Here is a 17023-nt window from a genome sequence, read left to right on the forward strand (position 1 = left end):
GCGGGGGGGGGGGTGCTTAGGAAAAGGGAGACCACCACAGTACCTATTTTGAGGTGTGAGTACCAGCTTTAGATACGTGGTGTTTGATATGTCCATGAAACACCCAAATCAGATGTCAAATAATTGAATATGTAGATACTGCACTCAGCAGAAAGGACTGGACTAAGATTAGACAGATCCACAGAATGGGTGATAGCACCTGGGGCAGGCTTCACGATGGGAGACACAACCCAGACAGTGCCATGTCGGCAGGTGACCGTGACGTGCTTCATAAACTTGACCTATGAGGAGCAATGTATACATTTAGGGCTCGTGTGACCACCAGCACTCCCCAAGCCTCAGTGCTCAGCCCTGAGTGCTGTAGTAATGTGTATAGGTGGTGGGAACCCAGGTGCGCTGGAGTCAAGAGACCCGTAATGCTGGTGTTAGCGTTGGATTACTCTCGACTCTAGTACTCTCATATTCCAGAAACCATCATTTAAGCTAGAATAATCCTAGTGACATATTTCTTATTTCTGCTAGGTATTTTAACACCTATTGTAGCATGAAATTACCACGTTTCTAAAGAAAACATACTGCAACCTCCTAACACTTTTAGTTCAACTACAAAACCCTCCAATAGAGTTCAACGTAGACTGAACTTTGAGTAAATTAAAACTTTATACAATGAATTCCTAAAGATCTGGAGCTTTTCCCCTAAATAAATTAAAATCAACTTTGAAAATTAAAAGCAGTGGTGTTAGCCATAAAAATCTCAAAAATTAAAATTCTGGGATTCCATTTCATATTATTTTGAACAGCAACCACTATGATTTTTGCCAGTTCTGCAGATGAAATAGAATGACTAAATTACCAGACATTAGTCAACAAAGTCCAGAGCAGAAGGGCCAGGTCAGCCCACCCACCTGCTGGATGGCATGAGCTGTACGGCACTCAGGTTTCTTCTTCCTTTGAGGCCCTTTCTCAATATTGAGATGAATTATTACACGTACAATTAACACAAGGATGGCGAGCTCCATGAGAAGGGTCCCTGCATTCCCGGAGCCCCACACAATGCCTGACACTCATGAGATGCTCAGCACACGCCTCTGCCAGAGGAACAACACTCAGGGCGTAAAACCCTACCAGGATCTGGGAGAAAGGATACGGGAATAAAAGTCGTTGACTGCCGATAAACTGGTCATGTCTACTGCACCCGTCGTGGAGAGCCTGCAAATCAGCTTGGACTTGCTCTTCTGTTTATATCTGGAAGAGAAAATCAAGATGATCAATCTTTTTGCTTTCCTTCCGCTACAACTAAATACCTTATCTTTAAAAACATTAAACATGAAAAGAAAGTATTCATATCACTTTAAAAGTCATATTTTATGATACTGAGGGGAAAAGTGAATTAGCTACCTTAATTTTTCTTTAGGAAAAAAAACCTGTTTTTCTATTAACATCTAATTATTTGTGGTGATTTTTGACATACAAAAGATCCCCCACGCCGTCCTCCTTCTTCAGCCTGTAATCAAATGCACCAGCCTTTTTCTATAGGGTATCTCCATGTATGCTTAGAAAAACCTGCCCATCTCCCGCTACATATAACTGAACATATGCCTCAGCTTCACTGCCTCCCAAAACCCAACTGAAGTGCCTGCAAAGTGATCTCTAAGAGAAAGTCCCACAAGATCAGAAAGAGAAGGCAGGAACAAGAAGAGAATCCATCAACTCTCAGGGGCAAAGGGCTGTGCCAGCCGAGATGGGAATGCTGTGATGTGAGCTGACTTGTGAAGCTCCCTCCCAATAAGTAAAAACAAACTTTAGGCCAGGTGTGGTGGCTCACACCTGTAATCCCAGCACTTTGGGAGACGGAGGCGGGCAGATCACGAGGTCAGGAGTTTGAGACCAGCCTGGCCAATATAGTGCAACCCCGTCTCTACTAAAAATACAAAAATTAGCCAGGTGTGGTTGGGGGGCAGGAGGCACCTGTAATCCCAGCCACTTGGGAGGCTGATGCAGGAGAATCCCATGAACTCGGGAGGCGGAGGTTGCGGTGAGCCAAGATCTCACCACTGCACTCCAGCCTAGCGACAGAGTGAGACTCCGTCTCAAAAACAAACTTTAGGACTGAAAGTCCCAGGCACCTCTGAAGAAAGGCTGAGGGAGGGGCCGCTGGGTCCTGGAGCCCTTCCTCTGCATGCAACCCGCCCCAGCACAGGCCAGAAGTCACTCCTGGGATGCTGTGCCACAGGATAGATGAGAGTGGGGATGCTCTCACTGAGATCGGGGTGAGATCAGGGATTCCTTGCAAGCCCGTCTATCGGATGCGATCGGATGGGAGCCCCAACCCTTGGCAGGTCCCAACCCGATGTACCTCCATGAGAGAAGCAGGCAGATGCAGTGCCCATTCTGACCGCAGGGCACCTGCCCCAATTAACAAACTGAAGGCACACATCTCAGAAACATAACTTTGATTAAGAAAGGTGTGCTCATGTTACACTCAAAAAAATAAAATGACATGAATACACAGAGATACAGCAAAAATACAAAACTACAACCAAGAAGCAAATATATCAATCTCAAAAGGAGGAAAAAGGGAAGAGGACAGAACTGGGAGACAGGTTCCTAATTCCCTCTGTAATATTTTATTTCTTTAAAAATTCTAGAAAACAAAGATAGTGAAATGTTAATACTTGTCCAAGCTAGGGGTAGCTAAGACGATATTTATTATTCCCCATATATATGTATATATTTGAAATAGTTCATAATTTAACTTCATGTTATCAATAGTATTTGTCCCACATAACATCACTTCAATATGCTGCAGAGCCGAGATGATAATTGAGGATTCTCAAATCCCCCAAATTCTCGGATTCCGTCATGCCAAAGGCCCCGCGCATAGTAATACAAAGGAAGGTTTAAAATGCGTAGGATCTGGATAATTCCCTCTCATCAAGAGTTTGGTGATATGAGGTCATTATTAAATTTGGGGCAACATTTTAAAATGTAAATACCTTTCAACATCACATTATTGAAACAGCTTCCTGTGAGCTAAAAATAATGCACAGGGTGGGGGGTGCCTACCTCTTAATCTCATCTTTGCAAGTGTCAATGTGATACTTCAGTAGCTGAAATTCAGGGCCAGAAGATAACAATATAAAGGCATCTATATAATAAAACTGTGCAGACTGTATAGGTTTAGAAAACATGTCTTTGCCCTGTAATGCAAATCAGTAATTACTGTCAATATAATAAATGTTAACAAAAACACTATTGCTCTAAACATAAAATTATTTCTTCTTAAAACCCAACATCTATTTGTTCTAAATGTGTACATAAACTTTGTTAGACCCAATCTACAATTTTTGTTTCTGCCTACTTCTTCTGAAAGGTATTCTATGATTAAAATTTTACTGTAATGAATGCTTTGAATTCCAGCCATTTAACAACTTTAAAAGAAAATCGAAACTTAGCAGTAAACATACTAAGTACCAAGATTTTATTAAAGCTGAAATTCAAAATGTTTTAAAATACAGTTCTGAGGTGTCTGCTCTCAAATTTAGACCTCACAACCAAACATGTTATGACACAGAGCAAGCTGACGGCATCCACAGCTCTCAGCAAACTCCTTCCTGAAGCTGCTGCCAAATGTTTCACCTTTAGAGGCCCTACGTCTTCCTTAATTGACACTTCCTTTCTTGTCTTTCTCGTATTCAATCCCCTTTCTATAAAAGACACATAGAAAATAAATCCCAACATCTTTGAAAATTGGACTGCTTTTTATGTTGTTCTTTGCAAGTTGCCTGCTCATAATTTCATGATTTGAAGGTGAGTTTCCTACCATTGCCTTTTCTTTCCCTGTCCTAGTCATAAGGTTATCATCTTCCTGTCTCTCCTTTCCTGTTCTGCTCCCAAATGATCTCCCGTAAGTTCATCAAAACAAGTCACTCCTCTCCCTAAAATATACTTCCCCCACATAATAGCCCCTTGGCCATTACTGCTATTTGGACTATGAAATCACATTGAATCAATATTTAAAATTCTTCAAATGTTTCAGTATTAATCATGTGGCATTCGCAGACCATAACAAACATAAGGATAGATTTAACCATATGAATGTATGCATGCACATGGTAAGTATGTAAGTGTGTGCATGTGTATGCATCTACATGCATGTGTGCCTATTGCATGCATGTGAATATGTGGCAAGTATGTAAGTGTGCATATGTGTATGCATCTATATGCGTGTGCCTACTGCGTGTGTGTGAATATGTGGCAAGTATGTAAGTGTGCGTATGTGTATGCATCTATATGCCTGTGAATATGTGGGAAGTATGTAAGTGTGTGTATGTGTATGCATCTATATGTGTGTGAATATGTGGCAAGTATGTAAGTGTGCATATGTGTATGCATCTACATGTGTGTGAATATGTGGCAAGTATGTGTGTGTACGTGTATGCATGTATATGCATCTGTGCCTATTGCATGCGTGTGAACATATACATGTAGACACACATTTAAGAAACTAATCAATAACTGTTATTGCATTGAAGCAATAACTTTTAATCAATAACTTTTATTGCATTAAAGCAAACTCTTGGCTTACGTCCCTTTCCTCATCTCCTGTTAAGGTAAAAGAATGAGACTTTTGAGAAGCTCTCAGCTCCTTTGGAAATGACTGCCCATGGCAGAGATGACTGTCCATTACCAGAAGCAGTGCGAGCTCTGCCCCACGAGCTGACCACACCCGCAGGGTCCCGTCCCGGGCTGCAGAGAACAGCCACCTCCGGTCCTGGCTCCAGCACATGGCATTCACTGCCCCGTCGTGACCTAACAGGAATGACCAGAGAAGGTTACTATTTCTACTATTAATATCAGTTTTGACTGAGTGCTACTTATCTGGTACTTTCATACAACACAACTGGAACAGCATTTTTCAAGTAATTAGGGGCGCGCCAGGAGGCTTCTCCTCGCCACAGTGAGGCCGCAGAGCCTGAGGCAGGGTGCGCCATCTCCCTTCAGTAGAGACTCAGTGTGGCTTCTGAAGGCAGTTGCTCTAAAGCCTCACATTCCATTTTTTCAACTTTTATTTTAGATTCAGGAGGTGCAGGTGTGGGTTTGTTAGGAGCGTGTACTGCGTGGTGCTGGGTACTGTGTGGTGCTGGGTACTGTGCGGTGCTGGGTACTGTGCGGTGCTGGGTACTGTGTGGTGCTGGGTACTGCATGGTGCTGGGTACTGCGTGGAGCGTGTACTGTGTGGTGCTGGGTACTGCGTGGTGCTGGGTACTGTGTGGTGCTAGGGTTTGGGATGTGAGTGAATGCCTCGGCCAGGCAATGTGGAGCGTGTACTGTGTGGTGCTCGGTACTGTGTGGTGCTGGGTACTGTGTGGGGTGTGTACTGCGTGGTGCTGGATACTGTGTGGAGCGTGTACTGCGTGGTGCTGGGTACTGTGTGGTGCTGGGGTTTGGGGTGTGAGTGAATGCCTCGGCCAGGCAGTGTGGAGCGTGTACTGCGTGGTGCTGGGGTTTGGGGTGTGACTGAATGCCTCGGCCCGGCAGTGTAAAACCTCGCATTTCTTAAACTAAGAAGTTCAACATTATGTGTGCGTCTGTGAGAGTGTATGTTTTCAGAAAAGAACATGATAACATTTAGTATTATGAACTACAGTATAGAAATCTGTGGACTCCATGATAACGTATCAGTATTTTAAAAAACTGCTGTCAACATTGAAGAAAAAAGTGAAAAAAAAAATCCCTGAGCACACACACATAAGTCGATCATTTGTTGTGACAGATTTGAAAAGTTTTGTCTAAACTCACAATGGCTGCTTGGATGCTGATTTCTGAGAGCGCCAATGCTGGTCTTCAGGTGTCTGAATCGGCAGTGTGTGCTGCTCTGATACTAAACTAAGGTAGGCGATGAGGCAAACAGTGTTTACTTCGTACACCTGTAAGAGCTTTTCTGTCCACTCCCCACCTCATCCTACTCCCAGCCTAACCCTGGGGCCCAGACCCTGAGCACGTGCTGGTTTCTGGACCTGTCTTGCCTCATAACCCCTAGAACAGCTGTCAGGGCAGGAGGCATCTTCAAACAGTCTCTCAGCTGCCACCACCTGACGGTTCTAAGAAGTGGCGGACACAAAGGAAAGGAGAAAGCAAAGACAACCAGGGATGCGCTTCTTCTCAGAGGTCGGCCCTGGAGCGAAAGCCAGCTGTGTGGCATGGTGAGGAGGGCAAGAGGGGACGAGCTGGGGAGGTGAGGGCAAGGAGAGGCCGCACCCAGCCCTGCAGCCTCTGACCCCTGAGCACCCGGGTTGGGATGGCAAGGAGAAGACTGACGGGCAGCCTCACTCATGCTTCCTGGCAACAAATGACCCTAGACCTGCTCAACGACCCCATTTCGCCTCCATAGCTCACAGGGGATGGGTAACCACAACTCCCGAGAAAATTCCTGCCATAGCCGGGATCTCCCCACGGAGCAGAAGACCCCTTCCTGCGGGCCTCAGCATGTGAATCACACATCGCAATTTATAGACTAGACAATGAACTGCAATCTCACTACATCACATCTGTCAGGGTACCAACATAAAATAGAAGGCAAAACCAGGAAAGATATAAGAATAAGAACATAACTCAGTTCTGCAACAGGACGCCAGGAAACGCAGAGCTGAAATTCACAGCGCAGAAAAACGTGAAATAGCTTTGCTGCCCTCACGTGTAGAGTTCTGGCAGTTTTAGCAAAAGTACAGAGGCTGGTTAAGGAAAGCTCCAAACATTCCTCACTGCTGCCCAGCTAACAGCAGCTGCAAGACTCAAAGGAAAGTCACGTTTGTGACTGCCATTAATAGACACCACCCATGCCGCTTGTACTGAACACCAGCGGTGTCCGCAGCTCTGCACCATCCAAGAATGTCGCAGGTTCACAGATACCTGCTGCAGGGCCTGGTCCAGGCAGCCTGGGCCATAAGGGCGTCCTCCCAGTGGGAAGGGCCTGACGCATCTGCCCGGTGACTGACCTCAGAAGTCACTCCATTACCAGCCATGTGGCCCACTGTCTTCCAATATCAAGCTCAGACCAGCCTCCACTGCCTGACCCACAGGCTACAAGAGGCCGCGAGAGGTCGCACAGGAGGGAGGGTGAAGTCACTGCTACCCATGCTCTTCCTTCTTAGTGAGACTGAGAATGTGTTTTTCTACGTGAGGTCACATAGGAGGGAGGGTGAAGTCACTGCTACCCATGCTCTTCCTTCTTAGTGAGACTGAGGATGTGTTTTCTACATGAGGCCACACAGGAGGGAGGGTCAAGTCACTGCTACTCATGCTCTTCCTGCTTAGTGAGACTGAGAAATGTGTTTTTCTCGTCCTTCCCACCTCCTCCTACCAGCACAGCGTTTGCTGCACGTCCAGTGGCCACTAAGCCACCAAGGCCAGCAGAGGCACTGGCAATGCAGGGGTTGCGAAGTGCCACCTTCTGCTCAGCCCCGACAAGTCAGCCTGGTCCTTCATCTCAAATGTCAAGGACGGACCTCCCACTCCCAGGATGAAAACAATGGAGATTCCTTAGAACTTGCCAAAGGTGAGATCCCCCTCCTCTCCTGAGCTCCAGCCCCAGACACATGCGTGAAGCGCTGCGGCCGCAGGGTGCATCGAAGACGAATCACCGCAGGCAAGGCCGGGCCCTCTGGAGCCAATCCCCATGAAGCAATGTGCCCATGGGGGACCACATGGGTGCCTCTTCCTCTCTCTCCCCACGATCTCCTCACAGTATGGAAGGCCTCCCTCCTCTTTTCAATTGGCCAGTTTCCCCTGTGGTGAGTGTGATGAGATGAGAAGCTTCAGAAACATAGTGAAAAGGATTCTCAAACCCTACCTAGGTCAGGGTTTTAGACCTCTGGACCTAGACTTCCTCTGGACATGGACCCCGCGCTGGGGAAGCAGTCAAGGGTGTGGGGACATAAGCAGCATGGAGGCCGGCGTGGGCAATACCTGCTCCGAGCAGTATGGAGGTCGGCGCGTGCAGTCCCCGCTCCGAGAAGGAGCAGAGCAGAAGCCACTCGGCGCAGCTCAAGCCAACCAAGAGCTCGGGACTAGGAGAGATGCGCATCTTCACTTCATACTTGGACAAAGATTTCTCTTTTTTATACAGTTCCACTATCTGTAATGGAATTTTAGATTTAATCTTCCGAAATGCCTGACCCCAGAACTTCACAACGATCACCGCTAGCTCCAGGGCGCGTCACAGATGACGCAGCTCTCCTGCGCAGCGCGCTCAGAAGCCGCCATCCCATGTCGCTGAGAATCTACTCTGTGCCAGGCACATGCTCGGCGGAAGGCCTGGGACTCAAGTACCTGTCTGTGGACTAGACACAATTTTTGATAGGAAAAATTCTAAAATCTACAGCAGAAACACATAACTCCTTTATTAAATTAAATACGGTTGCTCTCAGTGGTTTTCAAGCTGGGATGTGCTACCTGACTGTATGCTCAGAGGCCCCTGAACTCTCCAGGAGAGAATTTGAATTTATACTTATTTGTCCCAGATCATAATGGAAATAAAGACACTCATTTTTCTGTGTTCTGGGCAGGTGCTGAGAGACCAGTCATATTTTCAACGTTGAGCGATGTCACTATTAAACATTACACACCCAAAGTGAAACGATGCGGCTTGTGCAGTTGAGATGGTTAAATGTGGCCCTTCCCCGCTCCCCACGGAAACAGAGCAAGTTTTTGTAAAGATGAATTTGAAAACCCACTACATTTTCTTAGTTTAGTGAGAAGCCCTTTTTCCAACAATAAAATACACAGGGAAACACCCACGGTCAACAGAACAACCACTCATATCAACTATTCAGCCACGAAAGAGGCCGGCTCAGGGCTCCCAGGTGCACTGTGAAGATTCTGAGGCTGCAGGATAGATACGGGGTGGGACCAGGAGCAAGGGGCTCGAAGGGCAAGGGTGGCATCCAGGCCAAGCCCGGAGAACCGTTCTCCACCCAGACCATGCAGGGGGCGGCAGCTTTGCTCATGCAGGAGCCGAGCCCGGCTCTGCCTGCCCTTGGGGGCCTCTCAGACCTGGCCCTGGGTGTTAGCAAGCAGAGGGTGTGAGGCCGGAGTCACTGGGGGCGCTCATCTGCTCCCAGGTGTGGCCTTGCCTAGGCCTGGTTCCCACTGTCTCTGTCCCCAACTCAGCCCCACCAGGCCCCACCTCCGCGTTTCCTAATGACTGCCCTTGGGGTGGTCACGCGACAGGCTGTGTGTCCCATATTCGCAATGCTTGGGATTAGAGGTGTTTTGGAGTTCCCATTTTTTCAGATTTTGGAATATTTGCATTATGGCAGGTAAGCAACCCTAATGCAAAAATCTGAAATCTGAGATGCTTCAACGAGCATCTCCTTGATGTTATGTCGGCACTCAGTGTTCTGGATTTGGGGGTATTTGGATTTCAGAATTTTGGATTACGGATGCTCAACCTGTATAAAAACAGAAGGACTAGTGAGATATTTTGTGTTGTTTCTGTGCTTCTGTTAAAATATCTACCAAGTGTAAGTTCTAAAGCAAGCCATATCAGGATCCTAATGAAGAGCTGGCAGGTTTTATGGGATTAGAATTAGGAATCAAATATATGTCCCAGTTATGAGTTGAAATGGTCATAATTTTAACACTGTTGCTCTCAGATCTACTTTTTTTAAAAAAAATTGTTTGCTTTGTTACATTTATAAAAATGTCTATGTACAAACCCCACTAAATTTCAAAATATATTTCAACTGTATGCCTTTTGATTACATTAACTAAATATATTTCAATTATTTAGGATTTGACTTCATTCACTCCCCTAAAACTCTACAAATGAATGGCTCTTGGCCTCCAGGGCAACAGCCACGAAAGTGCTGCCACGCTGTTCTCATGAGTTATGTTTGCCATGTTTGGTTTAAGATCTCAGTGAATCTAGTTTAGACTCCAATTCAAGCCATGGCTTTGTTTTGCTGATGTCCTGAAGGAAACAAAAGTGTCCTTTAGCAACTGATAACCAGGACCTAAGTGAGACCCATCCTTAAGTTCATACTGACTGAAATTAAGACATGTTTTACCTGAAAACACAGCAGGTGTCCCAGTCAGGCTGGCATCAAAAACGAGTGACAGATGGTTGGCCAACCCACAGGCCAGCCACTGCCCATCTCCTGTTAAAAGAATTTTAAAAAAAGACTTCTTAGAAAAGCCTAATTCATAGGAGTCACACTGTAGAAAAGCCTAGTTCACAGGAGTCACACTGTAGAAAATCCCAGTTCATACGAGTCACACTGTAGAAAAGCCTAGTTCACAGGAGTCACACTATAGAAAAGCCTAGTTCACAGGAGTCACACTGTAGAAAATCCTAGTTCACAGGACTCACACTATAGAAAAGCCTAGTTCACAGGAGTCACACTGTAGAAAAGCCTAGTTCATGAGTCACACTGTAGAAAATCCTAGTTCATACGAGTCACACTGTAGAAAATCCTAGTTCACAGGAGTCACACTGTCGAAAAGCCTAGTTCACAGGAGTCACACTATAGAAAAGCCTAGTTCACAGGAGTCACACTGTCAAAAAGCCTAGTTCACAGGAGTCACACTGTAGAAAAGCCTAGTTCACAGGAGTCACACTGTAGAAAAGCCTAGTTCACAGGAGTCACACTGTAGAAAAGCCTAGTTCATACGAGTCACACTGTAGAAAAGCCTAGTTCATACGAGTCACACTGTTGAAAATCCTAGTTCACAGGAGTCACACTGTCGAAAAGCCTAGTTCACAGGAGTCACACTGTAGAAAAGCCTAGTTCACAGGAGTCACACTGTAGAAAAGCCTAGTTCACAGGAGTCACACTGTAGAAAAGCCTAGTTCACAGGAGTCACACTGTAGAAAAGCCTAGTTCACAGGAGTCACACTGTAGAAAAGCCTAGTTCACAGGAGTCACACTGTAGAAAAGCCTAGTTCATACGAGTCACACTGTAGAAAATCCTAGTTCATACGAGTCACACTGTAGAAAATCCTAGTTCACAGGAGTCACACTGTAGAAAACCCTAGTTCACAGGAGTCACACTGTCGAAAAGCCTAGTTCACAGGAGTCACACTGTAGAAAAGCCTAGTTCACAGGAGTCACACTGTAGAAAAGCCTAGTTCACAGGAGTCACACTGTAGAAAAGCCTAGTTCATACGAGTCACACTGTAGAAAATCCTAGTTCATACGAGTCACACTGTAGAAAATCCTAGTTCACAGGAGTCACACTGTCGAAAAGCCTAGTTCACAGGAGTCACACTGTCGAAAAGCCTAGTTCACAGGAGTCACACTGTAGAAAAGCCCAGTTCACAGGAGTCACACTGTAGAAAAGCCTAGTTCACAGGAATCACACTGTAGAAAAGCCTAGTTCACAGGAGTCACACTGTAGAAAAGCCTAGTTCACAGGAGTCACACTGTAGAAAAGCCTAGTTCATACGAGTCACACTGTAGAAAATCCTAGTTCATACGAGTCACACTATAGAAAAGCCTAGTTCACAGGAGTCACGCTGTAGAAAATCCTAGTTCGTATGAGTCTCACTGTAGAAAAGCCTAGTTCACAGGGTCACACTGTAGAAAATCCTAGTTCATACGAGTCACACTGTAGAAATTCCTAGTTCACACGAGTCACACTGTAGAAAAGCCTAGTTCGCAGGAGTCCCACTGTAGAAAAGCCTAGTTCACAGGAGTCACGCTGTAGAAAATCCTAGTTCGTATGAGTCTCACTGTAGAAAAGCCTAGTTCACAGGAGTCACGCTGTAGAAAATCCTAGTTCATACGAGTCACACTGTAGAAATTCCTAGTTCACATGAGTCACGCTGTAGAAAAGCCTAGTTCGCAGGAGTCCCACTGTAGAAGAGCCTAGTTCACAGGAGTCACACTGTAGAAAAGCCTAGTTCACAGGGTCACACTGTAGAAAAGCCTAGTTCACAGGGTCACACTGTAGGAAAGCCTAGTTCATATGAGTCACACTGTAGAAAATCCTAGTTCACAGGGTCACACTGTAGAAAATCCTAGTTCACAGGGTCACACTGTAGAAAAGCCTAGTTCACAGGGTCACACTGTAGAAAATCCTAGTTCACAGGAGTCACATTATAGAAAATCCTAGTTCTCAGGAGTCACACTATGGAAAAGCCTAGTTCATATGAGTCACACTGTAGAAAATCCTAGTTCACAGTGTCACACTGTAGAAAATCCTAGTTCTCAGGGTCACACTGTAGAAAATCCTAGTTCATATGAGTCACACTGTAGAAAAGCCTAGTTCACAGGAGTCACACTGTAGAAAAGCCTAGTTCACAGGGTCACACTGTAGAAAAGCCTAGTTCACAGGGTCACACTGTAGAAAATCCTAGTTCACAGAAGTCACACTGTAGAAAAGCCTAGTTCACAGGGTCACACTGTAGAAAATCCTAGTTCACAGGAGTCACACTGTAGAAAAGCCTAGTTCACAGGGTCACACTGTAGAAAAGCCTAGTTCACAGAAGTCACACTGTAGAAAAGCCTAGTTCACAGGGTCACACTGTAGGAAATCCTAGTTCATACGACTCACACTGTAGAAAAGCCTAGTTCACAGGAGTCACACTATAGAAAAGCCTAGTTCACAGGGTCACACTGTAGAAAAGCCTAGTTCACAGAAGTCACACTATAGAAAATCCTAGTTCACACGAGTCACGCTGTAGAAAAGCCTAATTCATAGGAGTCACATTGACCACAGGCAAGAGTAGAACTTCTAGTTAACCTGGTTCTAAAACATAAACACTAACATCGGCATGGGGGTCTGCAGGTGCCAGACCGTGTTAATCCTTTCTCACATCCTCTACCCAACACCTTGTAAGGCGCTGCTTTGCCATCCTCGCCATCCTCCCTTAACAGAAGAGGAACAGCAGGATGAGCAGCAGGATGAGAGAGTGAGGCTGCTGTTCAAGGTTGTGAACAGGAAAAGCTGCACCCAAAAGGCCCCTGCACCCAGGACAGGATGCCAATGGCCCCTGAAACAAGGTCCCGGAGCCTGCCTCAAATCAGCAGATTGCCCAGAGGCATATTCGGCTAAGCAGTTATGTTGAAACATTTTCCGAAAACAGGGTAGAAATAAATGATAGAGCTGGGCGAGATGGCTCACACCTGTAATCCCAGCACTTTGGGAGGCTGAGGCAGGTGGATCACCGGAGGTCAGGAGTTTTGAGGCCAGCGTGGCCAACATGGTGAAACCCCATCTCTACTAAAAATACAAAAATTAGCCAGGTAGGTGGTGCACACCTGTAATCCTAGCTACGCATGACGCTGAGGCAGGAGAATCACTTGAACCCAGGAGGCGGAGATTGCAGTGAGCCGAGATTGTGCCACTGCACTCCAGCCTGGGCAACAGAGTGAGTCTCTGTCTCAAAAAAAAAAAAAAAAAAAAAAAGAAAAGAAAGAAATGATAGATGTCACCCACAATATTCAAACTTGAGGGCAGATAACACTGAAGGAATGTTCAGTCTATCAAAGATCAGAAGGACATTTACTGATAATACTACACATCTAATTTCCGAAAATGATTTTAAAACTTCTTTGGCTACAATTATGTAATAAAATAAAGGGAATTTAGCGGAGTGGTACATGGTAACCCTTAGGCGACTCAACCCTCTGGACAGATGGCATGAGGGTAGGGCAAGGTACCAGCCCAGATAGGACTTTGTGTCCAGCACCAGGCAAGGGCACAGCTCGCCTGCAAGGAAATCTCACTTCTGAGAGGCGTTCAGGTGGTGGAACTACCCAGCTGAGGTCAAGAGGTCAAGAGCACTCTCACAAGCTGCTCCTCCCTTCTTTCAAACACTATTTAGAAAAAAGTGCTGAGGTCCCAGAGAAGCCTGGTGAAGGCATTATCAGGACACGTGAGAATCGGGCGACTGTCAACGGAAGCCGAGACACACTCAGCCCTGCAGGAAAAGGTCCCGGCTGAGGGTCCGGTAAGGAAGGAATCCTGTGCGCAGCCCGCACGATGCCATCCCCTGCCTGGCGCCTCCAGCCCATCCATGAGCAGAGGCCGCGTCTCCAGAGGGAAGCAGTGACTGTTCCATTAGCTTCTTTGCCTGCCGAAGCCCTCCCACCTTAACACTTCTGTAGGAGGGGTCAGACAAACAGAGCAAACCCCGGAGGAGCTGGACACAGAACAGCAAATTTGCTGCTAGGGAGTGAGTGCCAGTGTCTGTGCCCAGGCAGGGGTGAGATGCCTGGAGATCACCCTCACTACAGTCGAGTGAAACGCAGTCTCGGTTTTCATCCAGACACAAACCATGCCATGCAACTTCAAGTAACCAAGGTTTTTAAAAATATATTTACAATTATGATACAATAGAAAAATGTTTACAGTGGCCACAATCAAAGACTCTTACAATGAAATGCTACCCAGCTCCTGCAGGACGTGGCGCACCTGAGTACTGGATGCAGCATACACGTGTGCAGGTGGGGGCGGCGGCGACCTGGGGGCCGGGCTTGGTGGGCACAGCGCACTCCACGGGGTATGCCTCTCTGAGGGAAGGCCACAGGTAACGGTGATCGGGAGACATTCACGGTGAGATTAGAAGTAAAACATAAGCAAGAAATGAAGTGGGCTTCCCCCCATCTACATGTATAATTGTATTCCAGTAAACTTGAATATTTATCTATGTCTATATTTAGACTCTTATATTCAAAATCAGGAAATAACTCTTTTAAATAGACTTACATTCCACATTGCCGAAAAAGACACATATTTTACATATAAAACAGCAAGGATTTGCTGTGTTTCATATAAACTGATGTGAGTACTGTGACGATTTGGGGGTGAGGATTCTCACTAAGAGAAAATGAATTTCACTTTCCAGTCTCATGCCGCTGTGGGTGGCGTTGTAATGCTAATCACTCAAATCATCTACAGATGCCTTCCCTGCACACGCCCGAGCCCTGTGTGGCATTTGGGGCCTCGCCACCACTGCTACCCAGCAGCTCCCAGCAGAAGGCCCAAGAGAGCCAAATGCAGAAGAGCCAGCGTGCTCTGTCTGGAAAGTGGGGCCCTCACAGAAAAAATTACCAAAAAAATCAGAGCTGAACGGAACTCTGATGCCACACTTCACCTGCATAAGGCCTGGATGCATTTTGCTGCAAGCACGTGCGTAATATCAAGCAGAACGTGGCAGGACAGCAGCAAGGCTGCAGAAAAATGCAGTGAATGCGGGCAAAATCAATATTGGCGCTCTGTAATGCAGTGATTGCAAAGTAGACCCATGTACGTTAAAATGAGTTTTAAGTGCGGTAGCCCATATCTCTCCTCAGACAATGTAATCTTAAATCTAGGACTGGGAGGTACCCTAGACGTCCCCCAAGCTCTTCCCTGTCCAGTCACAAGGGGCCCAGGTGTATGCAGGACATGCCCACAGTCAGAGCCGCAGCCAGTGTGGAGCCAGTCCCGTGGACAGGTGCCCTCACCAATGGCGTGGGCCACACCCACTCAGAATGAGCACCTGGCACTACAACGGCCCCAACATTTTCACCCAATCCACCTGCATGACAGGGAGGAGCATCGGCTACGGCATTTTCTAAACTAAATTTTAACAAAAATTTATTATTTCAAAATTGTTAAGGTGGTAAGAACAGACCATGTCTGAAAAATTAACAGGAAAGAATTAAATTTGGCTAAAAAGATATATAAATAATATAGATATACATATCTGTGTACATATGTATGTAAACACATGTACACATATAAGGTTTTATACCTGTTTGGAAAAGAACCAGTTAAAGTATTGGAAAGGTCTAGGTTATTTCAAATGTCCTTGGAATGCATGCTACATCACACACCGTGCGCAGCTGCTCCTGCTCCTTGAAGATCCTTTCCCCTCACTCTTGATGTTGGTCTTTGGTGAAAACATAGTTACACTGTGGAAAGAAAACTCTAATATCACTCTCAAATATTAAGAGGTCTAAGGTTCTTAAGAGATTTATATTTTACAGTGAAAAAAATTATAGACATAGATATAGACGTCTGCATAAATGCTTTCGGGCCCTCCCACCTGTCCTCTAGCCCTTAAGTCACCTCCTCCCCTCCTGTGTCTCTCACGCTACCTCAGAGATGTCGCCCTGCTACACACTGTCCTTGGACTCCTTTAAAATCCTGGAATAGGACCCTGATGCTGGGCTTTTCCTTTAAGTCCAAAGCCCCAGGTTGGCACTCAGGGCCACCAATGTCTATCAACCCCTCATCCCTGGGGCTCCCACACAAAGCCTGACACTGATGACATGCCTTAATATGGCAGAACTGGGGAATCCATACAAAGCTGCAGATGCCACTGGAGCAGAATTCATCCATCCAACCATCACCCATCCATTCACTCATCCCTCCACCCCTCCCTCCATTCCTCCATCCCCTCCATCCATTCACGCACACATCTCTCATCTCTCGCCATCCATCCCTCACACATCCATCTCTCATCTCTCCATCCATCCCCCCTCCGTCAACTGAGCCACTCATCCATATCTCATCTCTCATCCCTCCATCCCCCTCCATCCATTCACCCATACAACCATCCCCCATCTCTCCATCCCTCCATCCCCCACCATCCATTCACCCATGCAGCCATCCCTCATCTCTGCATCCCTCCATCCCCACCATCCATCCACCAACTCATCCATCTCTCATCTCTGCACCGCTCCATCCCCTCCATCCACCCACCCACTCATTCATCTCTCATCCCTCCATCCCTCCATTCCCCCTCCATCCATCCACCCACACATCCATCCCTCATCTCCCCATCCCTCCATCACCTCCATCTACTCATCCATCTCTCATCTCTGCATCCCTCCTTCCCCTCCATCCATCCACTCACTCATCCATCTCTCAACTCCGCCCCTCTCCATCCCTCCATCCATGCTCCCACTCATCCATCTCTTATCCCTCCATCCCCACCATCAATGCACCTACTCATCCATCCCTCATCTCTGCATCCCTCCCTCCCCTCCATCCACCCACTCATCCATCCCTCATCTCTGCATCCCTC

General features: G+C 46.4%; 1 protein-coding gene across 12 annotated transcripts in view; it reads right to left on the reverse strand.

The window, feature by feature from the left end:
• WDR27 (WD repeat domain 27) overlaps positions 1-17023 on the reverse strand; it is a 251268-nt gene that overhangs the window by 182858 nt on the left and 51387 nt on the right. For 9 of the 12 annotated variants that reach the window (XR_010134419.1, XM_063708010.1, XM_063708008.1 and 6 more), the window contains 6 exons: positions 15828-15905; positions 14422-14519; positions 10071-10160; positions 4691-4812; positions 3067-3200; positions 1148-1245 (listed from right to left, as the gene is read on the reverse strand). Coding sequence is in view for 11 of the 12 variants with exons in the window: in XM_063708010.1 (XP_063564080.1) it covers positions 1148-1245; positions 3067-3200; positions 4691-4812; positions 10071-10160; positions 14422-14519; positions 15828-15905 (620 nt within the window). In the remaining variant the exon portion in view is untranslated. The remainder of the gene's footprint in view (positions 1-1147; positions 1246-3066; positions 3201-4690; positions 4813-10070; positions 10161-14421; positions 14520-15827; positions 15906-17023) is intronic. The other 3 variants (XM_063708012.1, XM_063708009.1, XM_063708011.1) reach the window with 2 other exon arrangements.

The sequence above is a fragment of the Gorilla gorilla genome, chromosome 5 (assembly GCF_029281585.2).
Source record: "Gorilla gorilla gorilla isolate KB3781 chromosome 5, NHGRI_mGorGor1-v2.1_pri, whole genome shotgun sequence".
Lineage (NCBI taxonomy): Eukaryota > Metazoa > Chordata > Mammalia > Primates > Hominidae > Gorilla > Gorilla gorilla.